Source organism: Schistocerca cancellata, chromosome 5, assembly GCF_023864275.1.
Source record: "Schistocerca cancellata isolate TAMUIC-IGC-003103 chromosome 5, iqSchCanc2.1, whole genome shotgun sequence".
In the NCBI taxonomy this organism is placed as follows: Eukaryota; Metazoa; Arthropoda; class Insecta; order Orthoptera; family Acrididae; genus Schistocerca; species Schistocerca cancellata.
In genome coordinates this window covers 605,608,411-605,626,911 of record NC_064630.1, presented here as the reverse complement: position 1 = coordinate 605,626,911, position 18,501 = coordinate 605,608,411, and the positions used below count along the sequence as shown (strand labels likewise).

The 18,501-nt window shown below is 41.7% G+C and overlaps 1 protein-coding gene across 1 annotated transcript in view; it reads right to left on the bottom strand.

The window, feature by feature from the left end:
• Positions 1–18,501, bottom strand: part of LOC126188714 (uncharacterized) — a 220,237-nt gene that overhangs the window by 123,128 nt on the left and 78,608 nt on the right. The window contains exon 3 of the mRNA XM_049930321.1: positions 4,167–4,490. Coding sequence (XP_049786278.1) covers positions 4,167–4,490 — 324 coding nt within the window. The remainder of the gene's footprint in view (positions 1–4,166; positions 4,491–18,501) is intronic.

Sequence of the window (18,501 nt, the reverse complement as noted above, 5' to 3'; positions counted from 1 at the left end):
TCATTATTAGGATGTAGCTTAAGGCACTGAATAGTGAGATTAGGCTGTTTTTTACATTTGTTTCACGATCATTCATGTCTCTCCGTGATTTAACAGCGCTTGGAACGCCAAAATGTAGTAACTATTTGTTGACTGAAATAGAAAATCCAAAACGAACATTGATGTTAGGTCTGCTTTCTCGCCGGTAGGAGCGCTAGTGTCGTTCCAGATGTCAGTAACAATTTTTACGGTAGTGAGTGTCGCGATTGTATTTGTTAGACTGTGATATTGCGGTCCGAAATCCATGACAACAGAGCAAATAAAGAGTGCAGTGAAATTCAGAAACAAAGGCATGTCACAGTTGTTACTAAGGCGTTCAAGAGCATCATCAGTACTATTTTTAATGAAGAGTAAGGTGTCCCTTACACATAAGCGGAAAACATTTTAGGCGACATCAAACCATATACTTAGCATACATCACAGTGAACGTGGAATCAACATACATGTCCTCTGGCACTGAAACCACTTCATTATTTTTACATAAAATGTCAGGGATGTGGATTCAAGATAAGAGTTCAGTGTTCTGTGTATGTCTTTTTACGGCACTCCAGAGACCCAATATTTTTCTGAAAATGTTCAAAAAGTAGACTTTATGTGTACCGCAGCCAATTACCTCGTAAAAGTAGTTCCTAGTAACCAGCTCTAACGTTAATTATTGAACACAGAATTGAAAGAATACTTTTCGGAAAGGTAAAGTACGATGTTGTCTTAACACACAGGTACCTCAAAAGCGTACCTTTTAGTAACTAGATATTGATGTTTCAGTACAGCACTCAGAAGTTCTACTGTGATTCGAGGGCTGTCCAGAAAGTAAGTTACGATTGATCGCGAAATGAAAATCACAGTGAAAATCAGAAATATTTAATTTGTAACAGTTAGCTACACCTTTCTGCTACTTCTCTACGTAGTCGCCGTTCTGACTCAGACATTCGTCGAAGCGTTGTACCAACTTTCCGATACCCTCATCATAGAAGGCAGCCGCCAGTGCTTTCCGCCAATTCTCTGCGCTGGCCTAAAGCTCGTTGTCTGTGCCAAAATGTTGTCTTCATAGCCAGCGGCTCGTTTGAGCAGAGATGAAACTCAGTGGGAGACAATTACGGGCGGTATTGTGGGTACCCAAACATTTCCATTTGAAACGATACAGGAATATCTTCATTGCCCCTGTAGAATGAGGCTGAGAATTGTCTTGAAGAAGAAACTGCACGACAGTTATGTAATGTTGGTTGCATAGCCACAGGGGAAAATTCTCACCAGGCCCTCGTTCTTGGCGGGAGACATTATTTTCTATAACATCTATACGCGCTCACTAGGAGCTCAGGGATGAAAAGAGCGACATAATTCTACCTAGAGTCATACTAGAGACACTGCCCAACACATCTTTGCAAAGCTTTATCGGATTTTCAGAGTCGTTTCCATTTCGCGACCGATCGTAACGTACTTTCTGGACAGCCCACGTATATTCATTTACACGTGTAAAACTACAGAAACCGCCGCGTTAAGCCCAATGTTATGGTGTTTGCAAGAATTTGTAGCTCATTGTTTCCTACTGTTCACAGTCGCAGCACGAGAAAATAGGCTAACATTAAGCAACACAATGTGGGTAACATGACTTGTAGGGACTGACAGTCAGCTTGGCAACGGACACCGCGAATTTATTTTCGCCACTCACGCTCCGCCACGAAGTGCATCCGGAGGCAACGACCATCAGCGCAGCGGTCACCGTGGTGACACAGGAAGCGGAAGGCGGGCTCTGCATAGCGTATCGAGTGTATTCAATCCTGGCACTGCCACTCTAATTCCATTCTTCTCTCGTGGTGAACTGGGGGGAAAAAGCAGGATGGTGGCATGACGAGGCGAGGACATTTTCTACGCGTCCTCTGCCGCCAGCAGAAAATGTGCTTTTTGTCTGTATAGGATGTTGTAACATATGGACCGCTGTTCTTGTTCTAGTTTCCGCCTCATCAGTCCTTGCAGCCTATAATTACTGTTTTTACAAGGAGAGTGGCGGCGGTTGGTTCTTTTGCACCCTTGGCGGCGTGCTAACGTTACAGAATGTTGTTCATCTGCAGCACCAGACATTTAAGTTATGGCATACATAAACCGCTGCTGCAGAAAAAAAAGCTCTCCAGCAACGTAAAGCAGCTACGCCACAAAACTCAATAATTACAGTAATACAGGCGTATGTGTATCAAGTATCACATCTACTTCTTACTTGTTGGTGAACTGTCAACACACTAAAGAACGCTCAGCAAGCGATTTGCGGTGATATATTTTACTGTCATTATCGCGATTGTCGGTACCGATATTTCGTTTACAGTGAAAATTAACGAATGAAAGTGATTTTAGAACGGAATACGCTCTTGAAGACCCAGATTACGCAAAATTACGGAAACTCTAACCCATCGCATAACGTGCAAAGGAAGCTGACTTCATTCAGTCTTCCCCGTGCAATCTAGTTTAGTGTCACTTTCTCTCGACCATATCACAATTGCCATAGAAACAAGGACGCCGGAACCTTGTCCTGTTTTCCTCGGGACGGTCCCGCTGTCCCAAAAGTTTTTCTGGGGATTGTCAAATGTCACGATTTTTTGTGATTCCGCGTGGCTAAAGTATTTTAAGCTACCGCATGTCTGATTTGCCATTTAATGCGCACTGTGCAAGTATATACGCTACGAAGCGTCACTTGTGCAGTTTGCTATATAATCTTTATTTACTGTTAATGTTTTGCCCTGCTGGCACTACCGATTCATGTTCACTCATAATGCCGAAGCAGAGCTGTACAAATTGAGTTTGCCTTTACCCGACGGCCGCGGTGAGCGAGCGTTTCTAGGCGCTTCAGTCTGTAACCGCGCAACTGCTACGGTCGCAGTTTCGAATCCTGCCTCGGGCATGGATGTGTGTGATGTCCTTAGGTTAGCTAGGTTTAAGTAGTTCTAAGTTCTAGCGGACTGATGACCTCAGAAGTTAAGTCCCATAGTGCTCAGAGGCAATTGAACCATTTCGCCTTTACCACTGGCTGTGGAGAAACTGTAAAATGCACGTTGTGGAAATCAAATTTTGCTATTGGACAGGTTAGAAGGTATGACATTGTGAATCATGCTAAGACGAAGAGACCTCGCATGCGGGTTGCAACGAAAATGCATCATCTGAATGCACTGCCTCATAGGTAAACTAAATTTTGCCATTACAATTGTTTGTGTCCCTAAATGTCTCAGGTCTTTTTATAGACTTTCTAAAATGTCTCTTCTTAATAAAAATGACATGGACACCCTAACCAAATGACGAATTGCTCTGAGTCGGTCCATAAATCCTAAGTTTCACCCGCGAAGCTATGTCCCGTGAAGATTCTTATTAAAAGACTAAAAACAGACAACGAAATTTTAATGGAACCTGTGTTCTGTAAAGAAAATATAGTCTGCTAGCTCGTTGGACAACTAGAGTACACAAACATTTATAACGTTTCATTTTAGCGAAAGGGCAAGGTATATTTGTGTGTATTAGCACTTGCAACTGTCAGTTTGCTCACAATCACACGCACAAATGTATTTTCTAGTATTCAGGTCATAGGCTGAATCATCATGCACTGCGCTAAAACACGTAAAATAATCCTCAGTTGCGAGTAACATACGCATCTGTTGTAAACATCTGTACATTGGTTTACCATAAAAAATATAACGCCTATCCATCGCTGTCAGAGAACAAGTATCAGTGTACATTATGTGTTTTACTTAAAATTTCGAGGTATTCTTACTCAGGTGTACGTACTGTAACCGATTACGGGACCAAGCCTATAACCAGGGGAGTAGAATTAATGTGTGTTTATAACTGAAGCGCCCGATGGCAGGCCATTCCTTAAAAGCCTGAACAGTTTGTTTACCGGGCCTCTTGCTCTAGCGCACGCGAAACACGTTGTTTGTTAGTATTTTGTCCTGCATGCATTGAAAATTTTGTATAGAAACTAAGTAATGGACGTCACGCGACGAAATAAAAACAAAACCGAAATATGCCTCTATCGCGATTTTTTTTCCAAAAGTTGTTACCTTGCAGGATTAGCAAAATGTTCAATGTCTAATTCAGGTATTTCAGAGTGAATGAAGTCCCACTGAGTAAGCTTGCACACGACTTACCTGCCAGGCGCATTCCCTGTGCGAGACCGGAGGCGCGGCGCGCTGCTCGTCGCACGCGATCTCTCGGACGCCGCTCGACGAGGCACTGCGCGTTGACCCGACTCTAACCCACTTGCCAGGCAAGACTCCGGAGGAGCACTGAGCCGTATTCGCATAGCGCGCACGACTCGCCGAGCTCGGCGGAGCGCGCATGCGCAGAACGTCCGGTGTCGCGTGGTGGCCATGTGCTCGCGAGAGCGGCCAGTGGCGGCCGCCTGGCTTAGCGGCGCGGTCGACCTTGGTGGGGGGTGGCGTTGCGGAGGCACCGCTGCCCGCACACTCAAACTGCAGTCGCCGAACCGCCGGCAAACAACTGCCGGCGCTTAGACGCGAGTCGAGTGTGATCGCCATGTACCGTATGAACGCCAGGCATTCACGTTTAATTACGCCACAATACTCAGAAACGAAACGATGGGAACACAGATCATAGGCAAGACAAAAAGAAAACTAATTATTTGTTCTGTCATATGATTCATCCTTTGCTCGCAGCAGGTGTCTACAACGCATTATTAGATGAAACATAATGACCCGTTTGGAGCAAAACGGCCTCTCCATGGCAACCGATGCAGATTTCGAAAATTCAAACTCTTCAAAATAACACCCATCTTCCCCAAATACCGTATCGTTCAGAGCTATGGATGGAATTATAAGCTGCATTGGGTATGTCTACACCTTTTTTACATCGAATATGCATTGCAAAGTTTGAAAGTCGTTTCTGAATTCATCTGTCTGTTCTAGGATATGTCAAGGGCTAGAATACAATCGAAGCAAATCAGTAGACACAGACGGAAAGGAAATGTGACAATGAAAGGTGTAAATGAGTTTCGCCATTTGGGCAGGAGAATAAATGACGATGGCCGAAGTAGAGAGGAAATAAACTGCCGACTGGGCATAGTAAAACAAGAATTTATGAAAGAGAGGATTTATTAATACCGAATATAAAGTATTAAGAAGACCATCCTCAGGGTAGTTGGAGTGCCACTACGAATGTGAAACATAGACGATAAACAGTGGATACGTGATGGGAATAGAAGCTTTTCGAATATGGTCTACACATGATTGTTGAAGACGAGTAGATCGAAAAGGTACTGAAGAAAATAGAGGAAAAAGCATTTTTTTTTTTTTGGCGCAGATTCATAGAAAAAACAGATCGATTCATTGGGCAGAACCCGAAGCATCGAGGAATCGTGGTGATGGAAGGAAATATGAGTAAGGGGTGGGAGTTTAAACAGCAGAGGGAAACGAAGGCGTGATTTGAAATGGATGTATCTGAGGTGAAGATGCTTGCACAGAACAGATCTCCTTGAAGAGCTGTATCTAACCAGTCTTCGGATAACATAGATTGTTACCATGGGCGTCATCAACGCAGATGACTCCTCTTGGCGGGCCGCGGTGGCCGAGAAGTTCTAGGCGCTTCAGTCCGGAACCGCGAGACTGCTAAGGTAGCAGGTTTGAGTTCTGCCTCGGGCATGGATGTGTGTGCTGTCCTTAGGTTAGTTAGGTTTAAGTAGTTCTAAGTTCTAGGGGACTGATGACCTAAGATGTTAAGTCTCATAGTGCTCAGAGCCATTTGAACCATTTGACTCCTCTTGTTTTCTACAGTTTTTCAATCGTATTACATTTCTCACTTGTTTCTGAAAAAGACTCTCTGTTATCACCACAGAGAAGAGTTAGCACCACAGAGTGTAACGAGAAACATCTTGGCTTTCCCGAACACTGCAGCACGTGGACATGAATTGGTTGTCGTGCTGTTCACGGTTAATTATTCTGTTTACTTAGCGCGGAGGCAGTTGTTTGTTCGTGTAGCGAGCGTGACCCTTTACGGAACATTGCCAAAATAAATTTCGAAATATTTTCTTTGTCAATTCTCCACAAAAGGACTTACCGATGTGCAGAAAGGGAAATTTTCAACTTCCTGGCGAGTGGATTCTGCAGCTGTTCCCAGCACATACTCCAACAATTGGGACACGATGGATGTGATGATACGAGAAATTAATTACAGCTCGTAAGATGAATGCATGTTCTTCTTGCTCTTCTTTAATTATGGTCCAGGATAAGTAACCAGCCACCTTTCTCTTGGGCTTCGTTCAGATCTTGTATCAAAAGGTCTGAAATTTAAGGTCTGCTTTGATAGTTTCGAATCTGGCATTCCTTGTAAATGTACTGGCCAGCATCGTCGATTAGATTTGATCTTCTCATTTATAGTACGTATCTCGTTCTCTGTTCTTATGATTCGTTTCTACCTATTGCTGTGCAGCTTTTCACTTCTCTCAGAAAATTCATTTTTGCCGCTTGGAATCTACTTTCTTGCTTTTTAGTTGTTGTCCAATTTTCAATTCCAAATAACAATATGGGTTGGCCATTTTCTTCTTTTCTAATGTTATTTCTCAACGTTCTGTTGATTGTTCAACATATCATTTGATATTTCTTCAATGTTGTCAATGTCTAGTTCATTCTAGTAGCTTATAATAATTCCAAGGCAACTGACATTACTAATTTATTGTTATTTGTCTCCCATTATGATCTTTGTTACTCTGCGGTTTTGTTCCTTTGCAAGTCATCACTTTTATTTTTGGAATGGATATTTTCGTATTAGTGCGTATTCTTTAGAAATCTGGGTTAATCTATAGGCGGATTTTCTAGCGAAGTTTCGCTACCCTGTACCACTGCAAGTCTGTCGAAAGCACTGACTTGAAAAATATGACAAGTCTAGATCAATTTTTTGTTTCCGTGTCTCAGTCAACTCCTCAGTATGTAACTACGTATTGAAAAACCTGAGTGATAAGCTACACACTTTCTTTATAGACATGTCCTCTGATATAGCTTGGTTAGCCACTATAGTTATTTATGTGCACCTATGTGGGCGTTTTATCACCTTTATTGGTTGCTAAGGATAAGTTATCTTGTGTACCATACGATTTTACTATCTAAATGTTCGAATGATTTCTCTACACCTATGAATGCAATATGTGTTTCCCTATTGACCTCGCCTTGTTTTCTTATAACTTGTTTCAGTGCGAAAATATTATCAGTACAAGATCTCATTTTAGTGAAATCGTTTCGGTTTTCAGACAATACATTTTTAGCAACAATTTGTACACGTTGATTCATCATCATCTTGGCATATACCTTACGTGCTGTACCTGCTAAGGTTGTTTGCATTAATTTCGCTTACTTTTTTTTTACAGGCTGATACATCAGCAGGTGTCAAAGGTTGTGGGATCTGGCGTCTTTTCCGACACATATTATACAAATGAAGAAACCAAAGCTTTAGAAATAGTCGCTCCCCCCATTTCAAATAACTCTGCATTGATGCCGTTAGGTCCTGCCGATTTACGGTGTTTCGTTTTATTCGGGTCCTCGCCGTCGTATGGTTTATCCATTTCAGTGAGAGAGTCCTCTTCGACTGCTTGGTTTTCATTCCCCCAAAGATGGTACTGCATTTAGGTTTGTTGTCTCATTTTTCAGTTTCATTTGAGTTCTTTATCGTCATGTAAGCAATAGACTGCTTCCCTCAGATATGATGATGATGATGATGTTTGGTTTGTGGGGCGCTCATCTGTGCGGTTATCAGCGCCCGTACAGCTCAAAATAAACAATAAAACTTGCTTTAGATATCGCTACATTTACAACAGATGTATATAAAGCTTAATTTACAATTGCGATCTAATATTTATATAACTGAAACTTATTTTAACGAGGACGAAAGAAGGAAACGGTGTTTGACAGAGTTTCAAACAACCTAATGCAATTTGTGAGCAATTAAATAATATTTTGCAAAGAATCAATAACCTGTTTCCTATTTAAGACTCTGAGATGAATATTTAACGGAATTTTGTCAGTTCGAAGTGAGTTAGATTTCATGGCATGCCGATGTCTCCATTAACTGAATTTTACCAAACTAGGCCCCAAAAAGTTATTCTGTGTTGCTACATATTGACACATGAACTCTCCAAACTGGGGAGAAAACAGTTTCAGGTAACTGTATTCGTTGACGGAATATTGTGGAAAACTTATAAACAAGACGTCGTAGCAAATCATATCAGCGCACACTCCGCTGCAGAGTGAAAATCTCATTCTGGAGACGTCATAGCGTCTGACAAAGAGCTTACTCACTCGTGATGTCATTGCAGGGTAATCGACGACCATGATAGCTTTAGCAGGAAATTCAGAAATGAAATAAATAAGTGGATTCTAATAAAAAATGAGTATCTTTGGTCGTAGAAGATGCCATTTTTTAAAATTGAAATACTGATTTTTTTTCACAGATATGAATCTCAAAATTTTCGTCACTTCCTTAAAAAATATAGTTTTTCAAAGAAATATTAAACACTGTTAAATAAAATTTTCTGGATTCATGACCTCATTGTAAATATATAAAACTTTCGACGATTCGGTTCCTGTTGCAAGTGACCTTCTTCAGGGAGTTTTGCAAATTGACAATGTGAACCCAAATCCAGAAAAAAAGACATTGTGACATTCAATGGCTGTGGAAGAATACGTTTAATTTAATAAATTGTGTTGAATACCCTAATGATTCCAACTCCTTTCATTTTTTTAACCCATTAAATCATAAAACCGCACACAAAAATAAACATAAATGCTATCTTAAAGTCTTTCAGTTCGAAAAGATCTAAAATGAAATTTTTTGTGATTAATTATCAGAAACTCTCGTGCTAGGGCCCACACCACAGGTTCAGCCTAGAAACCTATAGATTGGTAATACGGCCCTATGGATAATTATCAATTGCTAGAGATTCAATAAGTTCCGTGTAACTTCTGTCAGACGTGGTTTCGGCGCTCGACGTGTTTTTAGACTCGCCGAATCAGTTATGTTATAAATGGCAGTTTTAGAATATTTAACCATCCCTATACAGAGTGTTCCATCTACAACACATGCATCATGTTTGACGTTGAGAATTAACCAGTACCGCGGAGGCAGGCTCCGATCACTGCATGCGCACCAGCGCGTTGCCCATTGGTGGAATATCGGCTTTAGCTGAAGTAGACGTTTTAGGAGCTGCCTTGGACAAACTATGCGTAAACTGAGACTGAAACCGTATACAGTAACGGTAGTACAACTACTGACCAACTCGGATACCGTTGCTCAACAGCGATCCTGCAACTGGCTTTTTGTGATGGACTGGTCCGTCTTGAAGTTATCCTTATACTGGTCTTGTACGGCTGCGTTTACCGGAATAACCCACCTCAGTTCGCATAACAATCTACAATGTAGTTCCTATCATCGGATACGGTCAGCTGTTATTTCGTCACCGACCAAATAACATCGTACTGCATGAAATAACCTTACTTCTCTTATTTACCTGTTTTTTTCTCTGATACAAAGGCTTGGAGGGAAAAAGTTGGTCCAGTAAATCGTATTGTGTCATTTGAACATCGCACTTCTCTTTTCACATCCGTGCAGAAGCTTTTGCTTCGACGTATCAAGATTTTCTAGCATTCTAATATCGATTGCGTTGATAATACACGTAACCGGTAAATGCTTTAAACAGAAGAAAAGAGATGCACACCATTTACGTCCAGTTAAGTGAATCCTTCCTAGTCATTTTGATACAAGAAACCTGCTACGGTGGCCGAGCGGTTCTAGGCGCTTCAGTCCGGAGCCGCGCGACTGCTACGGTTGCAGTTTCGAATCCTGCCTCGGGCATGGATGTGTATGACGTCCTTAGATTAGTTAGGTTTAAGTAGTTCTAAGTCTAGGGGACTGATGACCTCAGATGTTAAGTCCCATAGTGCTCAGAGCCATTTGATACAAGAATCTCTCAGTTGAGCTGTGGAACATGTAACTAACTCTAAAATAGCTACTTGTAGAATCTAAATTAACCAGTCGTTTCATTACGATAAACGTCGATAAGTGCGAAGCAGTTCTGTTCACACGCAGACCGAAGCTTCTGCGCAAACATTAGCATCGTAGACAGGTAACACTGTAAGTAGGCTGTTTAGGTTTGTATGTTGGTAACGCCACGTAGTGCTCTGCATGAAAATCACTGACTGTGCTGTGTGCAGTCTGTGGCTGGTTTGCATTGTTGGAATATTGTAGTGTTGGGCAGTTGGATGTTAACAGCGCGTAGCGTTGCGCAGTTGGAGGTGAGCCGCCAGCAGTAATGAATGTGAGGAGAGAGATGGCGGAGTTTTGAGAGCGGATGATCTCGACGTGTGTCCATCAGAGACAGTAAATTTTTAAGACTGGATATCATGAACTGATTTCGCAGAGGATTTTTTTTTCCCTTGGTTCTTGTCTTGACACTTTTTTTCTTTACTCTGCCCTTCGAACCGCTACCCTTCGTTCAACTTTCGACCCAATCTATCTCCATATAAAGGCGTATTAAAGGTTAATCACAGCGAGAGTAGGCAAACATCGCAGTACCCAGGCCTCACTTTGTGAAAACTAACCAATACGTAGAGATGGCACTAGACCTTTTGTGCTGACAATGTGTGGGAGTGGAGGGCCTCCACCCTGTGTATAAGAAAATGATTCTTTTTATATACGATTATGCGATGCCTAGTGGCACATGCGATAGTCTGTGACTGCAATACCTTCGTTTCGTTTTAGACTTTGTCAAGTTTTGGAAGTTTTCTACACGCACTTGGGACATTTTTGCCGGGTACCTAGTTAGAATTATTGTTGAACTGAGATATGTCAGCCTGAAAGCAACATGGAACCCGGGATAGTGTGTAATCTACAAAACCATTTCGGGTGAGTCAATTAAAGCGGATTTACTTACGTTCCTAGCTGTTTCGTGGAATACGATAGTTCCTATGAACTATTAAAGTTATAATAATATCCAGCTATATCTCCACAAAGATCAGCCTGAGAGAAAGGCTACCGGCTTGCTGTTAATGTAGACAAATGTAAAACTACAATCTTCACAAAGACGAAAATGACCGGAGAGCCTTTATACACACGTAACACGAATACGTTTGTGAAAGTCAGTAGTCATAAGACGAATCCGTGGTTACAAAATAGGTACACGAAATGATATTATATTAAATGCTAAGAGTAATTAACATTATCATTCCCAAACTTTTATTCTTGAACGACGCTGTTTGCTCTGAAGGATCACTGATATTCGCCGAACGTCATGGTGTATATCCAGTACAATCCATTGTTGAGAATAATTAGCGTTAATATCTCCATCGCGATCTTATCGGGAACCGTAACCTAGCGATGACAAACACGGCAGTTCTGTTAAAAATAATTTATTGACAAATCCGCGACCGGTTTCAGCCTCTTCGAGGGACATTATTTAGTGCTGTCACGTTCTTGATTTACTAGATCGAACAACGTCCAATTGATGTTGTTCGCTATGGAATCGAGTGCAGTGCAGGCTGGATAATGCCTTATCATGACACTGAAACAGGGTGGCGAACTGCCAATAAATTAATTGTGGCCGGAGCTGTTACATTAATTGTAATTAGTGTTGTAACGCCTATCCTTGGATTGGAGCGATTCTCTGCCCAAGAAAGGATATGTTTTACATCGTCTATCGGCGTCGATGTCCTTAACAAACTGTGTATTACCTCACAAGCACAATGTTGGAGACGAAAAGTGTACAGATACTTTTTCATGAGCTACTCTGGCGTGTGACTCAACTTTTTAAAGTAATATGTTAAATATTTAAATTACCAAGCTGGTTGCGGAAATGAAATCTACTTCTCCAGAACATCGAGTTTGCTACATTAAGTGAAGCACTACCTCTATCCTGTTTGCTTGTAAAATTCCAGCATAGAACTGCAACTATATAAATGGTTTGGGTTTCCATTTTCACCGCCATAGTTTATGCAGAAATTTATTCTTTCCATACACTACGCCATTGAGGGAGATGACCACAGGATGATCTGAGAGACAACATCGTAATGTTTACTTGTAGACCAGATTTTCAGTAATGAATTAATGATGGCACCATGTTAGTGTATCAAATAATATTTTCTACATATTAAATCAGGAAAAGAATTCCAGTCACAATGGTTCAAAATGGCTCTGAGCACTATGGGACCTAACATCTGAGGTCATCAGTCCCCTAGAACTTAGAACTACTTAAACCTCACTAACCTAAGGACACCACACGCATCCATGCCCGAGGCAGGATTCGAATCTGCGACCGTAGCGGTCGCGCGGTTCCAGACTGAAGCGCCTACAACCGCTCGGTCACAAAGGCCGGCAGAGTTCCAGTCATGCGTACAGAATGAAGTTCCCGCGAAAGGCAAAGGTCCCGAGTTCGAGTCTCGGTCGGGCACACAGTTTTAATCTGTCAGGAAGTTTCATATCAGCGCACACTCCGCTGCAGAGTGAAAATCTCATTCTGGAAACATCCCCCAGGCTGTGGCTAAGCCATATCTCCGCAATATCCTTTCTTTCAGGAGTGCTAGTTCTGCAAGGTTCGCAGGAGAGCTTCTGTAAAGTATTATATTCTTCTTGAAGTCTGAGGGTATTTCACCTGTCTCATACTTCTTGCTCACCAGATGGTAGAATTTTGTCAGGACTGGCTCTCCCAAGGGGCCTTGTTTCGACTCAGGTCTATCAGTGCTCTGTCAAACTCTTCACGCAGTATCGTATCTCCCATTTCATCTTCATCTACAACCTCTTCCATTTCCATAACATTGACCTCAAGTATATCGCCCTTGTATAGACCCTCTATATACCCCTTCCACCTTTCTGCTTTCCCTTCTTTGCTTAGAACTGGGTTTCCATCTGAGCTCTTGATGTTCATGCGTTCTCTTATCTCCAAAGGTCTCTTTAATTTTCCTGTAGGCAGTATCTATCTTACCCCTAGTGAAATAAGCCTCTACATCCTTACATTTGTCCTCTAGCCATCCCTGCTTAGCCATTTTGCACTTCCTGTCGATCTCATTTTTGTATTTTCTCCTTTCATCAATTAAATTGAGTATCTCTTCTGTTACCCAAGGATTCCCACTAGCCCTCGTCTTTTTACCTACTTGATCCTCTGCTGCCTTCACCATTTCATTCCTCAAAGCTACCCATTCTTCTTTTACTGTATGTCTTTCCCCCATTCCTGTCAGTTGTTCCCTTATGCTCTCCCTGAAACACTGTACAATGTCTGGTTCTTTTAGTTTAACCAGGTCCCATCTCCTTAAATTCCCACCTTTTTGCAGTTTCTTCAGTTTTAATCTACAGGTCATAACAAATAGATTGTGGTCAGAGTCCACATCTGCACCTCGAAATGTCTTACAATTGAAAAACTGGTTCCTAAATCTCAGTCTTACGATTATATAATGTATCTGAAACCTGTTAGTATCACCAGGCTTCTCCCATGTATACAGCCTTCTTTTATGATTCTTGAACCAAGTGTTAGCTATGATTAAGTTGTGCTCGGTGCAAAATTCTACCAGGCGGCTTCCTCTTTCATTTCTTAGCCCCAATCCATATTCAGCTACTACGTTTCCTCCTCTGCCTTTTTCTGCTACCGAATTCCAGTCACCCATGACTATTAAATTTTCGTTACCCTTCACAATCTGAATAATTTCTTTTGTTTCATCATACATTTCTTCAATTTCTTCGTCATCTGCAGAGCTAGTTGGCATATAAACTTGTACAACTGTAGTAGGCGTCGGCTTCGTATCTATCTTGGCCACAATAATGCGTTCACTATGTTGTTTGTAGTAGCTTACCCGCATTCCTATTTTCCTATTCATTATTAAACCTACTCCTGCATTACCCCTATTTGATTTTGTGTTTATAACCCTGTAGTCACCTGACCAGAAGTCTTGTTCCTCCTGCCACCGAACTTCACTAAGTCCCACTATATCTTACTTTCCCTTTTTAAATTTTCTAACCTACCTGCCCGATTAAGGGATCTGACATTCCACGCTCCGATCCGTAGAACGCCAGTTTTCTTTCTCCTGATAACGACCTCCTCTTAGGTAGTCCCCGCCCGGAGATCCGAATGGGGGACTATTTTACCTCTGGAATATTTTACCCAAGAGGACGCCATCATCATTTAACCGTACAGTACAGCTGCATGCCCTCGGGAAAAATTACGGCCGTAGTTTCCCCTTGCTTTCAGCCGTTCGCAGTACCAGCACAGCAAGGCCGTTTCGGTTAGTGTTACAAGGCCAGATCAGTCAATCATCCAAACTGTTGCCCTTGCAGCTACTGGAAAGGCTGCTGCCCCTCTTCAAGAACCACACGTTTGTCTGGCCTCTCAACAGATACCCCTCCGTTGTGGTTGCACCTACGGTACGGCTATCTGTATCGCTGAGGCACGCAAGCCTCCCCACCAACGGCAAGGTCCATGGTTCATGGGGGGGGGGGGGGACGTTTTATTAAGAACTAAAATAGTCTTTATTTCAATCTAACTTCTCTTTATGCATAATTAGTTAAACTAACATCACTTAAGAAGACGCAGACTGTGTCCGTGCTACAGTTACATCCTTACCGCTTCATACCGGAAATGTTGTGGCCAGTCTACCAATTAGCAAAGCCTTTTAAAATTATAAGGTAAGTTCATGCAAGGTGAGGCACCTAAGGTCGCTCTCTTTGCCATTCGAGAAGAGCAGGCAATATGCCAATTCCAAGCTTCATCTTCATAATCGTCGTCGTTATCATTATCATCATCGTCTTCGTCATCAACAACAGCGGCAGTAGCAGCAACAATACAAACACGATACTACACCATAAACAAACGCATGTCACAAACCTACACGAGACAGTTGCACTGAAGACACGAGACAAGCAGTTCGTTCCAGTGGTGTCAACCACAATGTGTTACAACTTACCGTGAGCCAGTCGAGTTTCTCTCATTTAACATGTACTTGCCAACTGGTATCCAAGTAGTTCCTCAATATGTTTAAAGTAACATAGTAATTGATTCAAACGCCACTCTTTGGTTGTGCAAACCACAGTCACCATTTTGTTTCTTTGTTATTTGTACGATGTCTATGCTAAGACATCAGCGCGGTGGCATATTATACGTGAAAGTACTCAACGGTAGTTTTATCCATTATACGTGTCTGTACTTAGCCACGACGATTAGCAATAACCAGTTATGCGTTGCTCTTGAGGTACGCTTTGATATTGAATCCACGCATTGCACGCGAGTTTCTGAAATGAAATGAAGAGCAATGTATTGGCGTAAAGTCTTTTCTTCGTGATAGAAAAAATCAAGCAAATTTAATAACTCATAGGCGCGCGTAACTCGCTTCCTGTGTGTTTGACTGTAACAGAGATCATGTGACAGGTAGAACTGACTTCGAAGTGTGCGTTGCCACATAGCTAAAGAAAGAATTGCAACCATTCTATCTCTTGAGAAACTGTTTAATTAATTAATGCGTAATTCAGAACCGATGTACGCAGATTTTGCTGCCGATCCTACGATTCGCTGGGGAAGTTACATGGCTTTGATGCTATGAATGTGAAGTTCCGGGCATTCATCATTCTTTCCCCGTCCAGTGATGCGTAGAGAAACAAACTCTTTCACCTGTTGCTTTAGCCTGCCGCTCCTCCATATTTCAAGCGCTCTGGCATATCAAACATAATCTCGCTGTTTGATCTCAGCATTCAGTGCTGCATCGAATACCCTTTACATAAGTTCTCATGCATGTGTCAGAAGAGTTTATGGACCAGATGCTTAACTTTTAGCGTGCTACTGTTGCAGCGAAAAAATGTTAATAACCTGACGCATATCGTGTTGCTACGGAATTAAAATTAGTCTGAGATAATTAAACCATTCAGAAAAATATTTAGCGTATTTAATTAATTATTAAAGTTTTAATTAGTTTTTCCAAATGATACAGTATGCTGCTTAAACGCATTTCGTATAAAACAGTTTTACCAACGTGTAATTCTGTTACACGTGTCATGCATGTCAGTTGTTGAATGAGGCGAAAAAATTATATTTTCTATATAGAATCTGGCATTGTTTTAGTAATTTTGTATTTATATATTACACCCGCAGTTTTTTGTTCCTACGGAAAGCCTTCGGTAGTAAAAGCCGTTAAGATGCCAACCGTTGAATTTCTCCGTTGAAGAATTGTTTTCAGACTTGTGGTCTGATGTGGAACCTACGCTCGACTTCCCATCGTGAGAGAAATTGTAAGAATTTACTCATATTTGGAGCTTTAAATTATGTTTTTGCTATTTTTCTCTTTTTGATCATCTTGGACTTCGTCCAGATATCCTCTTGAGAAGAAAGTGTTCAGTACAACAGAAGAAGTTCGGCGCAATTTCAACTCTTCATTCCATTACTAGCAGAGGGAAAATAGTCATTCAACAATTACCTGAGCAATCATCTGAACGTGGGCTGTTATATCTGCGTAATAAAATCGACATATTCATTATATAGTTTTCGACGGAGCTACTAGTCAAATAATTTTAGGAGCGAAGCATCTGAGGAGATTTTGAAAAGGCAGAAATATAAAGACACATGGAATTTAGCGTATGTACTTCATGAAAATCCATGTATTACATTTGCTACACTGATGTGTTACTGTTCGGGAAAGTATTTGTATTGTCAAGACGGATGGTCAACATGTTCTAAAGTCGTTTTGTCGGTAATAAATTACCATCCGTACTAACAATAAGAGTGTAAAACTGTGGTGTCTCTCTGTTTGCCTTTCTGACCACGCCATTCTCCAAAACCACTAGGTGAACTTTTATCTGCTTTTCACTGGTACCTTGAGCCTAACTTGGGGAACATACACGCTTTACTTCGACAAAATCAGTTCACGGAAAAATATATATTTGTAATTTAAATTCTATCTAAAACCGTAGTGTATGACTGTTTCTCTGTTTAAACACACTATTCTCCAAAACTACGATATTAATTACATGGGATTTTTACAGGTAATTCGAACGTTCCTTGGAGCAATACACAGGCTTTATTTTATCAAAATCTGAACACAAAAACAACTTGTAATTTAAAGTTTTATCTAAAACAGCCTGCTCATCTTAGAAGGTTGAATGTACAGCAGTGACTCAATTATCACTGTGTAGTGCGCCAGAAAACGAATATATGGCGCTGACTGATTCGTAGTGCACCAAAGAAACAATAGATAGCGCTCCGAGATTCGTAAGGTTCTTTTTTTTTTAACTAGGTGACATGTATTTTTGGGAGCTTACGCCAGTTACAGAATTAAGCACTACAATCTTATTTTTAGGCATACAAAGTAACATCGAATTAACTTGAATGGGATGTCTGGGTTTACAGCTTCCGCTTTATTGTATTAACAACTTAGTGACATTGCATTGCTCCTTTCTGCTACAGTACGCGAAAATATTCCATTTTTCATTGTAATTTGGGTGGTTATTCATTACATGATTGCGTTTTATTTACAAATAAAAGCAGCTAGGAAACGGTTGAATCTTTCTCAATACATCAAATCGGCTAAAAAAATGCCGACTGTGCAGGCTCAAGTACACAATGAAGATCTTGAGATAAATCTTCTGGAGCTCGGGAACATCTGGCTTTTACTCGCTGTTTGGAAACTCTTTCCGAAAGTGTGGCGTGACGTAACACTGATCGAGAGCGTCATGTATCATCTCGCTCATCAGTACCCTTCACTCACACAGAAAGTCACCGAAGTTCTCAGCCTGTTTGTACAGCCGCTTCAAGGTCTCTCGCGTGTTAGTGAAACAAATTAGTTCTTCGTTCATGTCCCATATCGTGCTAGAAGGAGCTACCAAAAAATTTCCAATCGAAGGCCGTGTAACCCAGAATCGGTATGGTGATCAGACAAAACCATTGTCAGCATTGATGCAAATGTCCCACCGACGTACCAGCTAGAAGATACCTGTTGCTATAACACCGTGTCCTGCTGCGTGAAAAAGTCCGCAAGTGCTTGCTATACACACTCGTTCGACGGGAAACGTCCACCCTTCATGGTCTTTTTTCAGGGACGGGAGGCGGATAATCGCATGAGGAGAGCCGGCCAGCGTGGCCGAGTGGTTCTAGGCGCTTCAGTCTGGAACCGCGCGACCGCTACTGTCACAGCTTTGAATCCTGCCTCGGGCATGGATGTGTGTGATGTCCTTAGGTTAGTTAGGTTTAAGCAGTTCTGAGTTCTAGGCGACTGACGACTTCAGATGTTGAGTCCCATAGTGCTCAGAGACATTTGAACCACGTGAGGAGAGGACAGGGCTACAGGGCAGTTGCTCGAGTGTCTCCCACTTTATTTGGTGTAACTTCTGAGTTACGGCATTTGTGATAAGGGGACGTGCGCTGTCACTCAGCAGCGGCACCTCTTGCGGCAGTTTTCCAGGACCTCTCGCTATCATTTCACGGTGTAATTCTCCAGCATTGCGCAGTATCGTTCCCCA